The 16,985-nt window shown below is 29.9% G+C and overlaps 1 protein-coding gene across 8 annotated transcripts in view; it reads left to right on the top strand.

Annotated features, from left to right (window-relative positions):
* The window catches only part of LOC113521187 (protein NDRG3), a 95,616-nt gene extending 83,787 nt beyond the window's left edge, over positions 1-11,829 (top strand). For 3 of the 8 annotated variants that reach the window (XM_052895433.1, XM_052895440.1, XM_052895439.1), the window contains one exon: positions 6,105-11,829. In XM_052895433.1, coding sequence (XP_052751393.1) covers positions 6,105-6,235 — 131 coding nt within the window. In that variant the 3' untranslated portion in view covers positions 6,236-11,829. The other 5 variants (XM_052895434.1, XM_052895436.1, XM_052895437.1 and 2 more) reach the window with 5 other exon arrangements.
* Positions 11,830-16,985: the final 5,156 nt, after the last annotated feature.

Genomic DNA, 16,985 nt, shown 5'->3' with positions numbered 1-16,985 from the left:
CTTGCATACAGCCCACAACAACTTTTTAACTTGTTAGAAAGAACGTGGGTGGCCATATCTCAAAGTAATTTGAATGATTTGATTTTAAGCACGCCAAATCGATTTTATGATTCGTGACAATGGTGGAGATATGGTTTTAAATAATTAAAACAAAAAGTCCTATTTTTTTCCTATTTTCTATTTAATTGATAACATTAACTTGGGTTAATTTCCCACAATATGCATAACTTGCAATTTTTATTAATTTGTACAAAATATAGGGATAAGTAGTTAACTTAAAAATAGAAATTAAAGTAAGAAGCCAGACTGAAAGACCAGGTTTGGTAAATATTAGGTCGCTAGACACTTTTGAACTTTATATATAATATATTTTACTTATTACAGAATATATATGTTTATAATACAGATAATTTGCGAATGCAGTGATGCACTTAAGAATGTTTCTTACCATGTTTACACTAAACAAAAAGTGGAGTAGTAGAAGGAAGTGTTTTCTCAAGCTTGATCTGAATCCACCTAAATATATTCTATACATTTTATACATAACCATTGATGTAAATCTTAACATAATCTAAAACAATATTTACTCATTTTAAAATCATTTATATCATAAGAGAGTGGCAGCTCTTTTATTTTTATATTGTCAAAATTCAAACATGATTAAAAATTTTCATATATATCTCGGTGATAATTTAAAAGTACTGTTATAACAAAGACAATAAACGATTTTTAAAAGTTTTAATAGATTTTTAAAAAATATTTGACAACTTCAAAAGCAAAATATGAAATATTTGTCAATAATTAGTGTCAGAAAAATCTATATACATAAATAAAATTGTCATTCTATTCGTTGTTCGCATCATTTGATAATAATTAAAGGAAATTGGCATTTTTTTCTTTTTTATGATCTATGTCCGATCAAGGATTTAAAGAAAAAGAAATGAATACCGGACGTGATGACATCGGGTCAGCTAATGTTATAAATCTTAAGTTCCCGTACGAATATAAGGTTAAGGTCAACGTATATACTTGTGTATGTATGACACTACACTCATGATTACCATCTGCCTAATAATAAACATGGTGATTAAAATAAATATAATTCCATAATTAAAGAAACAGATACTATATATAGGTATGGAACTGTGATAAAAAATTAATAAATTAAGAGAATTATTATATAAAAAAATGTGTTCACTAATAAAATATCATTTCTTTTGAAGTAAAGCAAATTAGTTGACAATGCTTTTATTGTTAATACACTGAAATGCGTTCTAGTTTAGATCAAACACTAAAAACTAAAGTGCAAGCTTTAGAGCTTCGCAAACTGTCACGCCTCGCCAAGTACTTAGTAGAAAAGTAACACTTGTAATCACATCATAACTTTTTCATTCTTTTTTATTATTTACATCATTTGAAAAATATGTTTTATACACAATATAATTAAGTACGCTAGCACCAATATTGTAAACAACAAATATAAGACGTTCACTGGAAGTGAAACAACGTCTTCAAAAGCGACCTTATTGCACCCGTACCAATAGAGAGTGCATAATATTTTTTTTTTATAATTTATTCTCCTATTATCATTCGAAGAAAGCATATTCCTTCTTTCTCTATCTCTCTCTTTCGTATTAATGCAATAAAGTCTTACATTGCAGTTTACAAGTAATATCAACAGTCATTTCTTATATAAAAACTGGTACTAGTGTACAATAAACTGTGGGTGCATAGAATATTTTATCTGATAATTTGTTTCAGAAGCCCAATTGTTAAGACTCGCAAATCATAGTTTATTATTAATTATCGTTTTAAATACGTACATTATTTCAATATCAGATCACAATTGAAAATTTTAATTAATGACAATGTAAATTTTTCACATGGACCACAAAAGTTGACGTTGTTATTTATAACAAAAAGAACCATTTAAAGTATTTCAACGAAATTAAAAAAAAAAATAAGGACTGTCATGTTAACTACTACTTGTATTAAAATTAGAAAGCACCCTTCCACATACAGAGGCTACAGTGTGCAAACTTTAGTGGTGAATTTAATAATACCAAAAATATTGTAGGCATTACTGTTCCATATTTACTAATGCCCACAATATTACTTGTAGTAATGATCAATTGTCCAGATTCTAGTTCGCGACAAATGGCAAATGTGCCTGTCTATGTATGTAGATACGTTATAGCCGCTGCGTCCATGACAGAACGAGAAAGCACCGTCCGGCGTCTTCTTTCTTTTTAATGAAGAGATTTTTAAAAATAGATTCGTTTGCCATTTAGTTAGGGAGCTGATTCTCTATGTTAATATATTGCATCTACGTTATTATTTATGGAAAATTATTGTAATAATAGTAGTTTCGAAGTGTATACTTTGCGTTGTTTAAGTTTCTCATTAACAGTTAAATTCATCACAATTTGCTCACGTCGATCGTCAGTCACAGTTTATTTTCAATTAAACATACCATTAATAAGACGGTGCATTGCTACATATTGCAAATTTGATTGTCCTAATCAGCTTTTTAAATTATTTATTTATATTGAAATTATTTATTATCATAGATTTTTATTCCGTTGATGATTTTAATTATTTACAAATTTACAGCATGTAGCCGGCATGACGTCATGGATAAATTAATTACATTGCAATAAGTTATGTCTGAACCCCCCCTTTTTTGTTCCCCTCGTTATGTTTGAGCCTGGATATGCGATTACGTTATGCGGCAACCCATAATGACATGGTATGTATTGGAGAACGCTTAAAATCTTCGCGCTTGAATATAGAGAGGCTTAAATGTATCTATGACTTGTTTGTTTTACAATATCCTTAGATAAACGTAGAATTCCGTTTAAAAGTATTTAGCGTTAATTAGCAATTCCTGCCATTCTCATTGTTATTGTCACTTTCCTCATTAGTTATATATGTTCTTCTCTATTTGTCTTGTATGTTGACTCATAAACTCAATTTTACAGACATTCAATATCGCAATGTATACATTTTATATATAAGATAATTAATTTACGCCATTCGATTCCTTTTCCAAAATGAATTTTAATTTGTATTAACATATTTATTTTCTTCTTTTTTACACTTACACTTTATTTTTTTTTCACTATACACACTTCTTCAAAACTTCATGGGCTCAATAGAGAAATTAAAATTGAAACAAATTTGATTTAATATAAAATAAATATACAATATCGATTAATTGTGAAATATTTTTAAAGAAAGTTTTATTTTCTCGATTGGCAGCCTTTGTATTATTTTCACAATATGTATATAAATACTAAAGATTATTCCTCACTTATAACATTTGGTTCTTTTATTTTTGTTTCGGTCCCACCCCGGTAGCTGCACTATCACTACATAAAATAGGCACTCGCAGAAGTAGTTCGAAATTGCAGAATCGCTCGGCACACTTCTAGCCAGTATCTTGTTACGAAGCTTGCGTAGAGAGAGAGTAAGTCTTTATTTTTTTTTTATATACCATTATCTAATCTGTTCGAACACTAATAACATTGTGAATGTATGTATGTAACTTATTTCACTTGTTACGCTATCATGCTGGATAACATTGATATCTGTAGCATCCTTTTACCGCTGAAACTGAACATCCTTCCTAAAGAAAAACGCGCCGAAAAACGACAAACAAATTTAAACCTCCCATATTAATATGACACCATCAGTTTTACCAAGGGCATAATTTGCACAAACGTGGTCTGCATAGACACCTCTGCAGCAGCAATACTTTCATAGTTATTTTATGGTAAAGAAATTACAGTGTACAATATTATTAAGGGATGGCAAGGCATCAGGGGTACCATATACGTAATAGTGTATTCTGTAACGTTCATGGTGCAGTTCATGTCTGTAAACATTGGCTACCACTTTCAATCAGGTGGGCCGTCAGCGTCTTAACCGTGCTAAGTATCATAAAAAAGCACACTCGAGTTAGGGAGGCTCTTATTTCTTGTCTTTTTTCGTCCCATGTTTCTTTGGCAAAAAACTGCCTGTTCCTCTGGATTATTCTATTAAAAAGTTGTTAATGATTTCTATTTCATTTAGAATTTATAGGATTATATATTTATATTTAAGATTGTCTCATAAATACAGAGCTGTAACAATAAATGGCTTAATTCATTTTAAAAATATACAACATTATAAATTGCATTACTCTCTTAATTAATTCATATGTTTTCATTAAATATAATCCTATAAATAGTATAGTCCTATAAATATAATAGTCTGATAACCTACCACACGCTAAAAGTAAAGTGCATATTTTTCAGTGGAAATTTTTCTACGTTTTTTTATGCTACTCTATTCCTGTTACATTTATATTTTATCAGTGTTCGAATAGAAATATATTGTTGTTTTTCGCTTTGTTCGGCTGTACACGCACGTTGCAATCAATCCATTTTCCGTCTGTCGAACCTATTACTCGAATTAAACAACTTGTACCGATCTCAGAGCATTTGTACAAGTAAAATGATGTTCTTTTATTTTTTGTTTATTATATATTTGGTATATTTTGTAAACCTTGCCATGTCTATTTATCGAAATAACTGTTCATAAAATAAATACAATGTGGTCTGTGTGTTGACTATTTATTTATAATTATTATTATAAATGATCAATTTCACATAAAGACATGTTAAGTTTGCTAAATATACCACGAGTAAAAATAACAGATTAAAATAATCTTGTGGTTTTGAAATATAATAAAGTACGCCAACACGTATATTATCTACTTTAATCGATTAATTAATAAAAATACATAATTCTTTTACTAAATTACCTATTTGCGTTTGTTAAATCCTTAAATTTTTTAAATTATTTTTATAACTGTTCAAGTCGATTATAGAAATCACATTTATTTTTCATTATCTTGCTAATATGATTTATTCGTGTTGTATTGTTTGTGTTGTGCTTTGTAACAATTTCGAATCATCATCATTTAGTCATTGCAGTTATTATTTGAGTACATAATTTATTGATTGTTGAAGGATAATATTCAATTTAGTTACGTGAAATTGGATTCGTTTTCATAATATGTGTAATTTCGAGCCGTATAACCAAATAAATGTTCATAATATCGACCGTTTTTCCCAACGGATTTATTTTGTAACTGTTTATAGAGGAAATCTGTCGTGTGTGTTTTGTGGACTAATGCTTACTAAAAACAGGTTGCGTGTACTATATATTTCCGAATGTTCGAAGTTGTACCTATTCATTTCAAAAAACTTGCACAGAGTCCTAATTCTGCTAGTATTAATAGTATTTGTATGATGAAATATTAATGTTTATAATCTGATATTGCTTAGTAATTAATTCAAGTTTTGGAAAACAGCAACAGCTGTTTCTTGCTCCTTCTTTTTAACTAAATTTAAAGACTTAAAGTGAAAGAATTTTTAAAATCCGTTAATAAGTTTTATCCATTACAAACAAACAAACAAATCTTTCCTCTTTCTAATATTAGTATATTTTTATAATGTTAGCATAAATAAAAATCCTTGTATATAATATTATCATTCGGCTTTAAGAGTTTGAGAATTTTGCTATGTGTCAAAATTGCCAGTCTCAAACAGTTTACTTCAACGCCAAGGCCTTATGAAATAGGTTTTACGATTTAATTTAAATTGTATTTCTTTGGATAATATTGAAAGATGAGAAATAGCGGAATTAGGGCCCTATTCATTCTTATTAAGAGAGGCTTCAACAACAAATAATGCCAAGAGGAAAATAACTTGACATTATTTTTCTCTTTTATCAATGGTATGACTTCGAAAATCGAATATCGATGGTTAATAACCAATACCTCCTAACTGACATGAAATAATCATAGACATTTTTTTCTAACTTACTTCTAAATATATTGATGATATATTAAGATATATTAAAACAATATATATATATATATATTAAAACAATCTACTCAACTATTTGGTTTCATTGTATTTAGAATTCATATTTACAGTACAGTTTCGTCCATGTTAGTTAGGAGTAATATTCGCGGTTTCGTCAAAATATGAATTTATCAGCTGAAATGTAATTTATGACGTACGTTAATTGTGTATATTGCTAACATATTTCAGTGGCTCCCCTGTCACCGACGAAGATTGTAGCGTTCCGACGGCTGTCGGACGCTGAGCGCCGTCGCCCGTGCCGCCACTCGCCCGTCATCCGTATCACGGAGAATCCTATCTCGGAAGCGGTGGTCTGTTAAACACATTATTCGACTTACCCGGGCTCGCGTAAGGATTGAAAAGGTCAGATGCGGAAGCTAACTCTCGCAAGGCGTATGAAATTGACTATTTTTTTTTTCCTTTTTAAATACTTTTATTAGGAATTCTGTTAATGTTGCATATCTATTAAGTTTTTATTATATTTAAAATTGACATGTTTTTTATTGATTCTTAATGAATATTATAATTTTTCATACAAGGTTATAATCTATGTCCATAATATTTGCACCGTAAGTGTTTCGCTTGAAATATTTACCAACCATTGACAAATAGTTAGGTATCTACATAATATACACAATTTATTTATTTATTATTTCTGCGTAATATAATATTAGTGTTGTAACGTTTGTTTTAGGGTTATAACGTTTATTTTTTTCGGAAATGAGAGGGGGGGGGCGCTGTACAAATGCAAATGCTGGATTTTATGTCAGAGGCCAACAACCGGTCAACTTTTAATAAACTAATATCAAATTTTTTTATATAATCTATTCTCTATATTTGTTACTTATGGTGAATAATTATGTCTTGTTAGTTTAATTCTTATGAACCAAAACATAAATTAGTTTCCAAATGTACTATTTTTTAAATTTATAATTATTACACTTATTGGTTTTATTTTTAAATGAATAAATTCAACCGCCTTTATACTTTTTTTATGCAACCCAAAATGACGAACAAGTTTACGGTTATTTTGATAAAAATAATGCATAAAATAAACAAATTGATTAAAAAAACCATTTCAGTTTGCCTAAATACTATTATTATTTTCTTCTTTTGACTTTGAAAAAAGACAAAACGTTTGCCATGATAAATATGTCGAGTATAAAAAGCAGATTATAATGGATATATTGCAGTATATGTATGTAACCATTTCTATGACGCTGTCTCTTGTCGATAACAAAATGTCCACGTTTGCACAGCGCCTAAAGAAAAGAACAGTATCATTGTATTTATAATATTCATTGTAGAATAATATAAAACATTCTTAAATGATTTTAATGTTTTATATAAATCATTGTGTGTTATGTTAAGGTCATATCATAAAAATTACATATTACGTCTATTATATGACGAACCTCAAAAGATGTATCAGTGACGGTGCTCCCGTATAACCAAAAAAGCTAAGTGTGCGCTTCTATATTGAACAATTTTTTTCATTACCCATATCAAAATTGTCAGGGAACCCCACGTGCGCTAATGGTTTAGGTTGGCTGGGCACCAGCGTGATCATCACAGCCATTAACGGATTTGATGTCTTAAGAAGGACGCTGCGGCCCATCCCTCGACCATTAAGTTACCTTAGCGCCTCTTATAATACAGAATATAGTAATATATTGCTATAAATGAAGCCTTTAATCTCCATTCATTACTAATGATTTCGTCCCCATTGCATACTGATCCTCTAATTTAGTAGGCCAAGCTTAGCTATGACTGAACTATCACTGATATATTTCTTCCGTCTATTGAAACCAAATAGAAGCATGACTCAGAATCATGTGAAATGACACCTTACCAATTACACGACCGAATCATTATATTGAAATAGTTTTAAGTGATGACTCAATTTTATCGATTATTGATTTTAATGTAATAGAAAAATGTAACCAAATATGAGAATCTCGTAATTTTTGATTTAGTTATAAAAATATTATTAGTAAGTATTATTTTAATGTTAAGAGTAATGTTATCCATATTTAATTAATTCATTCCTATTATTTATTATTCTAGATTAAGAATCTCTCGTATGATATTATTATATTATTTACAATTAATCATCCATTTATTTTATTAATTAAGATAAATTCCTAAATAAGTGAAAATAACGATATCCATTTTATTTTCATAACTATGCGGCTAAACTTATTTTGATGAAATTGAATTTAAGAATATTAGATTTATTAAATAAATTAAATAATTTTATACATGTTTAAAGACAATGAAAAAGTTGTATATTAACAAAAGTAATTTAAAATATGATAGGATATCTAATATCCTTTTTCCAATAATTTCCTGAAAATTTAGACATGATGCTAACGAAACAAAGTGAATACAATTTATTTTTTAAATTTATGAAAGGAAAAGAATAACACATTAAAAATCTATGTTGTAATTATACGTGTATTATGTTCCTATATCTCATTGTATTGTCCTAAAAATTATAATTTAAATTATTTAATTAATTAATTGTCTGACACCTAAAAATTAAGTTTTGTATCATTTAATTATGTTAAAAATAAATTTGTTTAGAAATAAAAACACATTTTAGGTTGTTTATTTTTGTTCTTTTATTTTTTTTATTTTGTTGACCCACGAGACATTATTATTTGTTGTAGCTCTACAGAAAACCTTTTGTAATTTACTCCCCAACAAATATACATCATTATTATTATTTTTTTGTTTTCTTTTTATTTTAATTTATATTCCGCATCTGCTAATGGAAGTATTAACAACCTGCCCCTACAACTTCAGAGATAAGTGTTGTATGTAAATAATGTTAAGTAGGTAATACACGACCGTGTAAATTATCAACTAAATCTTAAGTCACATTTAATTACAAGCAGGATTTAAGTTAATTTGATATTAGGTGGAAATAAATGGTTCGATCCTGATGGATTTGAATATGGACTGGTGAAATATGGAGTGGTTTTAGGTGAAACATATTGTCTCATTAATAAAATAAGTATATTTATATATAGATGATAGATACTTGACAGTTAAGTTACTTAATTTAGTGTTTAATCTTTGTAATCAATATCATTTTAAAATCATAAGTTTTCTTTTTTGTTAGAGATTAGTTTCAGAATCACTGACTATTCTTAAACTAGAAAACATTTTGCACAGTCGTGTGATATCGCCTTAAATATTAGATCGAAGCATTAGTATGTTTATACGGAACCAAAAATTATCTATTTACATAAGTGTAGGTACATATCTTGTGGGGGGCACAGCGTAGACGGCGGGGGAGGGGAGGCGACGCGGGCTGCCGGGTAACACTGACACCTAGCTAAGTTCTGTTGCTCACCAGTGAATCGCACTGTTGAAATTATATCATTATATAATTTTAAGAGAATTTTATTAGAACCCACTGACTTATATATAATATATACCACTATGAGCATAAAATATTATTCATTTAGGCTATGGACACATATTATTACATGTTGATTTAAGCGACTGTGTAAGAGAGTTAGCATGATTTATTTTGTAATTAGAAATAATGAACACGAAGGGCTGGGGTACAGCCGACGGAGCGGGCCGACCACTGTCCGGCGGACTGTCGTGCTGTCATAAACAGTTAACATTATGTTGGAATGACCAGTTCCCAGTATTACTACTAGTAAGGATTGTGAGTTTATTATTTCAAATTTATCACACAATAATAATCAGTTAAGTCTCACTGCTAGGCACGGTTTTATCTCCTTAAGAGAAGCAGATAACCAGACAGCTTGGCACAGTATTTCATTCACAATTTTACTATCAGTTAGAAAACTGGGGAACATTTCAACATTACTAGTGATTTTCCAGAGTAACTGCTAATACATAACATGTATTAAGAGGAATACCGTTGGTTCTGTAAATCATTTCTGTCATAAATAATATGTTTTTGGGTGAAAAAAAATACTAATGTTTTTTCTAAAACTAAAAATACTATAACTATGATCCTGTACCTGATACATATTAGTAGTTAAACTAGGAAAATCCACTATTTCGCAGTAGTAATGTTGAATTCGATATGCTCCTAGATTTTATAAAAAGTCGACAGTCTATAATTGTTATAAACAAATGGCGTTTATTATATTAGATAGAAGGAAGATGAAGAAGAAAGTGAGAAAGACGAATGACTGTACTATACGGACTTAAAAAAGAAATCTCACTGTTTAGTAATAAACAGTGATAAGATTTGAAAAAATCATTTCATACTTTTTACTGCTGTATAAATTTACAGTCCAAAGGACTTCTAGCTGCAAGAAAAGCAGTTGAAAATACTTTTGACCAGTTCAGCACATACTTACTATAATATAGTTGCGGCGTATACAAATTCGGGGCATGTTGCAGGCAGAAACGGCATCGCCGACAGCTGTTCAGTGGGCGTCGCTGGGTGCTATGCTAAGACCAAGATAGTTTTTTGAAACTGATTATTTGATTAATATTTTTGAATCATATTCGCTTAGTTTTTTTAAATCGCATAAGGTTACATTTATATCACCTTTGTGAACGGTATATTTAGAATAATTTCGGAGGCCTACATGTCATGTGTTGGAAAGTTGTGATCGATTTGTTATTTATATAATGTAAGATATTTATTTCGTGTTACAAAAAAATAACCATTTTTAATTTTAAGCGTATCGATTATACATGTATAAGAATCAACTTTTATTTTGGTAATAGCAGTATCAAATTTTCTTTTATTAGATAATAAATAATAAATGTACACCGCTTATAAACGTGATGCTAAATAGATCTACTTATCGTGCAGCGGCTTTTTTAATATTATTTTAGTTTAGATTATTAGCTGAAGTCAGTGTGATTGTTACTTCAATGCTTTAGTATTACAATATAGGTATCCGAGGTTCAAAAGCGTGTAACGGCATTTTCTTACCACGTCTCGAACGTACCACTATCCGTCCCACTTTCAAAAACAAAGTTCGTTTTACAAAATAATCTATAAAATATTCTTACAGTGTAGTTGGAAATTATGAAATTAAAATAATAGGATATGAGATAAATTTGGAGCATCTAAATTTACTAGCACTGGCGCCTCCGAATCAACTCCTAGGTCTTCGTTTTTTTGTATGTATCTACATGTTTATATCAAAATAGCTTTGTATAAATTCATGATGTCGTTGATTAATCAATGAAAAAAGCTAATCTAAAAGTTGATCCAACACCCAAATAAAAATTACTACTTCAAGCACTGCTAGATATAAACGGCGACCCTTTTTTTTATATAAATATGGCTAAAGAATGGAAGGAAAATATTGCTTAAACGTTGGTAATAAAATAAATTGTAACTTCACAAATATTTATTATTATTTTATTAGTTATACCTGTGTATAAAATGTGTAGGGCGCGAGCATAACCAACTACACTGACAGAATACCGGTGCACCTCCAAATATCTGTAAACGAATGCCACCAAATGTATTGGTTCACATAAACGATGGTCGTTTCATGAATGCCATACTTGAAGGTTACGATGTTGATGGAAGATTTCTTCTTTATAATTAGAATAGCATTTGATCTGTAGTTGGATCTGAGTAGACCAGGTCAGTTCATTCAAACCTGAACATTTATCTGTGCGATGAGGCGCCCACAACACCAAACATTTTCTGAACAAAATATATTTTTCAAATGAAACCCGAGGCGGTCGCATCGTACATTTAATTTGTCATGGTGCCTACTATATGCTTCGTAGAAGTACAATAATACGATAATATTTTCTAGATATAAATTTTATGAACATTAAAAGGAAAATATTTGGTTTTGTAGTGTATAATCGAAGCATAATTTATAGTCGGAAGATTATTTATTTGTGTGAGTTTAATATGGGACTATTAAAAGGTGATTTTATAAAATTTGCTGTTTTATTGCTATCCCCACTATTTATATAAATCCAAATGAGTATCTAGTTTTGTAGAGGTGCATTAGATTTAATCCTTATTAATATATTAAATGTGAAAGTAGATTTGTGGGCTACCTTTTTTTATTATACAACTTAGAATGGCAAACAAGCTGACGGCTCACCTGATGGAAAGTGGTAACCGTCGCCTATAGACATGAGCAGTATCATGGACATAACAGAGTATACTGTTTCGCCCATGATACCCCCAAGCGTTGCCATTCTTGAGGACTCAGGTGTTATTCCTCTGTACCCTGTAAATTCACGCCATATCCCACCCTTAAAACCAAAACACAGCCATGCAAACACAACTGCTTCACGGTTGAAACACGAATGGGAGAGATACCCAAGCAAACGACTATTGTACAAAGTCTCCCTCTGGCAAAATTGACCTGAAATTTTCTGTACATATACTATTGGGATAGAGGATATAGATAACTTTTATTCCCTATCAGTAAAAATGTTGCGGTTACGCAGACAAAGCCGCAGGTAAAGACCAGTTTCAAATAAAACAAAAATATACAGTGATTGATATATATATTTTACGTACTAGGTGTCAACAAAACATGTATAATGATATAAAACACAGACATCCATAATCAATATTAGATCAGTACAATAAAACTTAGGTATTTAAATTTCTACAACTTGTAGGTGACCATAATTTATACAATTTACATCCATGACGGAAGACATGAAGCATTATTTTTTTTAAATGTTGAAAAAAGCATATTATTATTGCGAACTTTTAAAATCAAACTAATCGTAGTCGGTCAAAAGTACACATAGGGAAAGGACTGCTAGTAATGGGGTCTAACAATCTCATTACTAGCAATATATCTTATCAGGTTGACCTCAACGCGGTTTCCCCTGGAAACCATAGTGATTAATTCTTTAATTAGTGACGATGAGCTAACTAACCTATTTTCATCCTCAACTGTCATCCCCCACTGTTGCCCTAGCAGGCGGGGCTACCATCCCATTGCCACTCATAAAAAAAAAGGTATACACAGAGTGACACGTACACTTTTAACTAAACGGCTATGTATTCGATTAAGTGCAAGATCCACCCTTTGTTTATTGCCCCAATTTCAGTGTTACTATCATTATCTTCATCATATCAGTCGCTGACTGTCCATTGCTAAACATAGACCTCCCCTATAGATAAAGAACGTTCTCGAGCCACGTGCCAGCATTATTATAGTCTATTTCAATAGAACTTAATGAAAAGGTATCCAAATTTTGTTGAATATACTCTGGCAACACTTCCTAATGAAATTAGTAACAAATCATAACATTAATTCAATTTTTTTTTATATTGCACTACTACTAGACATCTGCAAACCGTCTTATGATCGGATCAATTATTCATTTGTGACCTCTATTAAAACAGATTATAGTCCAATTGTTGCCACTACGCGACTGCACTTTTTAAGATACAAAACATCTCCCGTCATAGATTCAGAATTACAATCCTAAAAAGCAAACAGTATCCTTTAACACAGATGATAAATAAGTGATACCTAATAATATATCCATATTGATACACGTCCATCAAACAGAAAATACAGTTAAAAACTCTTTTATAGCGAGTTTTCGTATTATGAATAAATATTGCCATTGTTTGATATCTTTTCGCACTATTTTTCTGCGAAAGTGTGTACATATACTTTCACTTACACATATAATATGGATATTATTTAAATAAATGTCATTTTCTAAATAAATATAATTAAATTATAATTTCGGCTTTATTAATAATAAACTTATAGAGAATTTCTTTTAGATCTTGTTGCTAATTATAATGACTAAATAAAGACTAATGGATTAGATCACATAGTATCGATACAGAATACAGAAATCTTAACTTTTAAACTTTCGCGTTACATGACTTATAGTTTATAAAGGGCGGGAATTAACAAGATCATTTTAGTTATCAGGTCTTTTTTTACGTTTCGTCCAAACAACTAGAACCGCAACTAGACGAAGCAGTAATACAAGCGAATCTATTGATAGAATCGTTATAGCTAGCGAGTCCATGAGATAGAATGAGATGGTGATAAGCGCTCTTATTTTTTCTCACGAAAATTTTTTTTGTTTCTTTTCTAGGAACAGATTAGATAGGATAGAACAAACGATCTGGACATGAGTCAACTAATTCTATATTAGTTCCCGTTCCTTATAAACAAAAAAAAAAGTCAAAACAATAATGTAATCCAGCAAAGAACTTTATAGCACCATGACATAAAAATAACTAAGAATATGTATTCTGAGAAAAATAAATACCTAGTCTATTTATTCTTATGAACCTGGTAAAAAGAAATATTTCCATTGGGTAAAGAAAAATCAGCGGTCCAACGCTTTTGGCGTGTTCTCAAGTCTTCTTCTTTCCCAGTCTTAAATGTCCTAAGGATTACATGACAATTCGGAACGTATTGCTCAGTCTAGATGCACCTAACCAGTGAACTAGTGCTTTTTACTTAGTTCTGACGATTGAACTACTGGTAATTAGACACAAGAAAAAATATATTCCCTTTTTTTAGAAAGAAGTTTTTAATCCTACTGTATGTTTTTGAGTGTATTTTACGAAAAATCTTCGTTACTCGAGATCCGGTTCATGTTCATGTATTAAATTAAATGGACTCACATTCAAGATGGTTCTATAGTTAAATCAAATCTACTTGTGATTATTTAAAATTTGCATTAGTTATGTAAACAAAACTGTTTAACAGAACTAAACAAAAAAGTAAATGTAAATTTGTTTAGAAATAATGCCTAAAAATATTGTTGACTGAATTTCATACACGCAATACACGCTATATATACATTTTTATGTTTATTGCAATTTTACAATTGCGTGCAGTATTACTCTAGAATGATATAATCATACATATTATACATAACTTACTAAATAACTAAACAAAATGTTAAATTCTAGTAATGATAAAAAGTGAAAAAATAACTTGAAAGCAAATTAGATACTTCAGTACTTGTACAAACGTTCCTGATCTTCAAGATAATATCCTCATTTCTAGAATTTAAATATCTCAAAAAAAATATAATACCATCATATTTTTTTTTAAATACCAATAATTCTATATAAAGACTTAAAAACAGATTAATTTCGAATATAAATGGATTAGTGTATTCCCTAGATGGCGATGTAATAGAATCACCATACTAGTAACGTGTCACGACCCTTTTCAATCGTAGGATACTTTAAAACAGCGTCAGGGAAAAAAGTACAATACACCGGTAAAAAAATCCCATAAAATAAAAAAATAATAATAAACTAAAGCGCCTGCCCAGCGCAGTTATAATATACTGATAGCATCCCTCAATGGGGTATACCAAACAAGTGGACAGATGCCGTCAAATTATCAACCATTAACTGTCCACTGCTGAACATAGGCCTCTCCCATAAGGGGGGTTTTGCCAGTAGTATACCAGTTTTACATACAAAAACGTTTTAATGCCCCTCCTACATTGTCTACAGTTTTGAATTGCTTGACGCGAACTGCACGCTAATGGGTTAAGATGTGTAGAACGATTAGTTTTAATCTCCTTTCCACAACAGTCGCAAAACATCTTTATTGTACAAAAAGTATTTTGGTGAAAATTATTACGACATCAATAGTGTATAAATCGTGGCAAAACCAGTGATTTTGATTTAAAAACTAAACTACCGAACCAATTTTGATAAAGTTTCTATGTGATAGGTAGGTTATCCTTTCAGATAAAAAGAGAATTTTCCAAATAGCTTTATAACTGACGGGGTTATAAGGTAATAAACATTAAAAAGTAAAACCTAATTGCGGACCTCCTTTTTGAAGTCGGCTGAAAAGAAAAAATAAGTTTTAATCGACTTCAAAAAAATTCAGATGATTTGAGAACCTCCTAAGATTCTTATTTTAAATGAATTTCTGTGTTACACGATTACATCGCCAAATTTAAACCAATGTTCACAATTCTATTTGTGATCAATAGCATTCATTCTCGTGTTGGTTGATGCGAGGCAATATCTATATATAAACACATGATTCTGCGTTCTAAAGCAAAATAATTTCAATAGAATGTCTCTATGAGATACCACATCGTTCATTTGCTAGCTATTAAAAAAATATAACTCATTAGATCAATACCGAATTCAAATAAAAAACAAACGTAATAAAAATATAAAATTTATGTTTACTAAAAACAAAAAAAAAGTTATTTATTTCTTCAAATTATTATTTTCTTATTAGATTTGGTAACATGTTAATTGCTATAATACATATGTACCTAACTTATAAAAAATTAATTTAAACATTCCTCCTTTTACACATATTTAAATTTTATAAAAGTTCATCTCAATAAACAGCATCTAAAAATAACAAAATAAAAACAATTAATTATTTTTTTTATAAATAATAACAAAAATTTTCCAGCAAGTAACGTTCAGAATCAACGGTGGTAAAGTAAAAAATACAATATACATTTTTCTATTATATTCCTCATAACAGAATAAATATATATTGTAAAATAAATGTGAATCGTCTTTTTCTGTTCAACGGATCATCTCCACTTCTTCTTACGTATTGAGACTACTCAAGCCAAGTGGGTCTAACCCTAAGGTACCATTTTTCTATACGTATCTCTTAAACGAATATTGATACTTTTGCGGAAATTACTGTTTTATGGACCCTCATAATCAAAAATTATAATAATTTTGATTTAATCTGTTAGAAACTTAGATCATATTGGTCCTTGCAATAAAGATGCCACTGTGATATCAAATTGACATTTTAATTTTAAAGATAGGTTTAAAGACCGCCTCAGGATCGACCCCGCTATCCTCTCAGTTGCCTCTCACTTGACAATAGAATATTTATGTTCAGTTAGTTAAAATATAGAGTTTCAATTCTATTTTTATTATATTTTATTTGAATTGATTTAAGAAAATTACGCATTACTTGCAGTATTTCTTTAATACAGTTACAGTATACTTGTACTGATACTACTTTCCTAAGTAAGCATATTAGGTAAGTAATGCTCACCTAGTCGATTAAATAAATAAAACACTGATTTTTTAATAAACGCTAAATATCAAACAAAAATTAATAAAACCGTTGT

The sequence above is a fragment of the Galleria mellonella genome, unplaced genomic scaffold (genome assembly GCF_026898425.1).
Source record: "Galleria mellonella isolate WM207_F2 unplaced genomic scaffold, CSIRO_AGI_GalMel_v1 utg28, whole genome shotgun sequence".
NCBI lineage: Eukaryota > Metazoa > Arthropoda > Insecta > Lepidoptera > Pyralidae > Galleria > Galleria mellonella.
The sequence above is the reverse complement of the archived record's forward strand: the minus strand, read 5'-3'. Positions and strand labels throughout refer to the sequence as shown.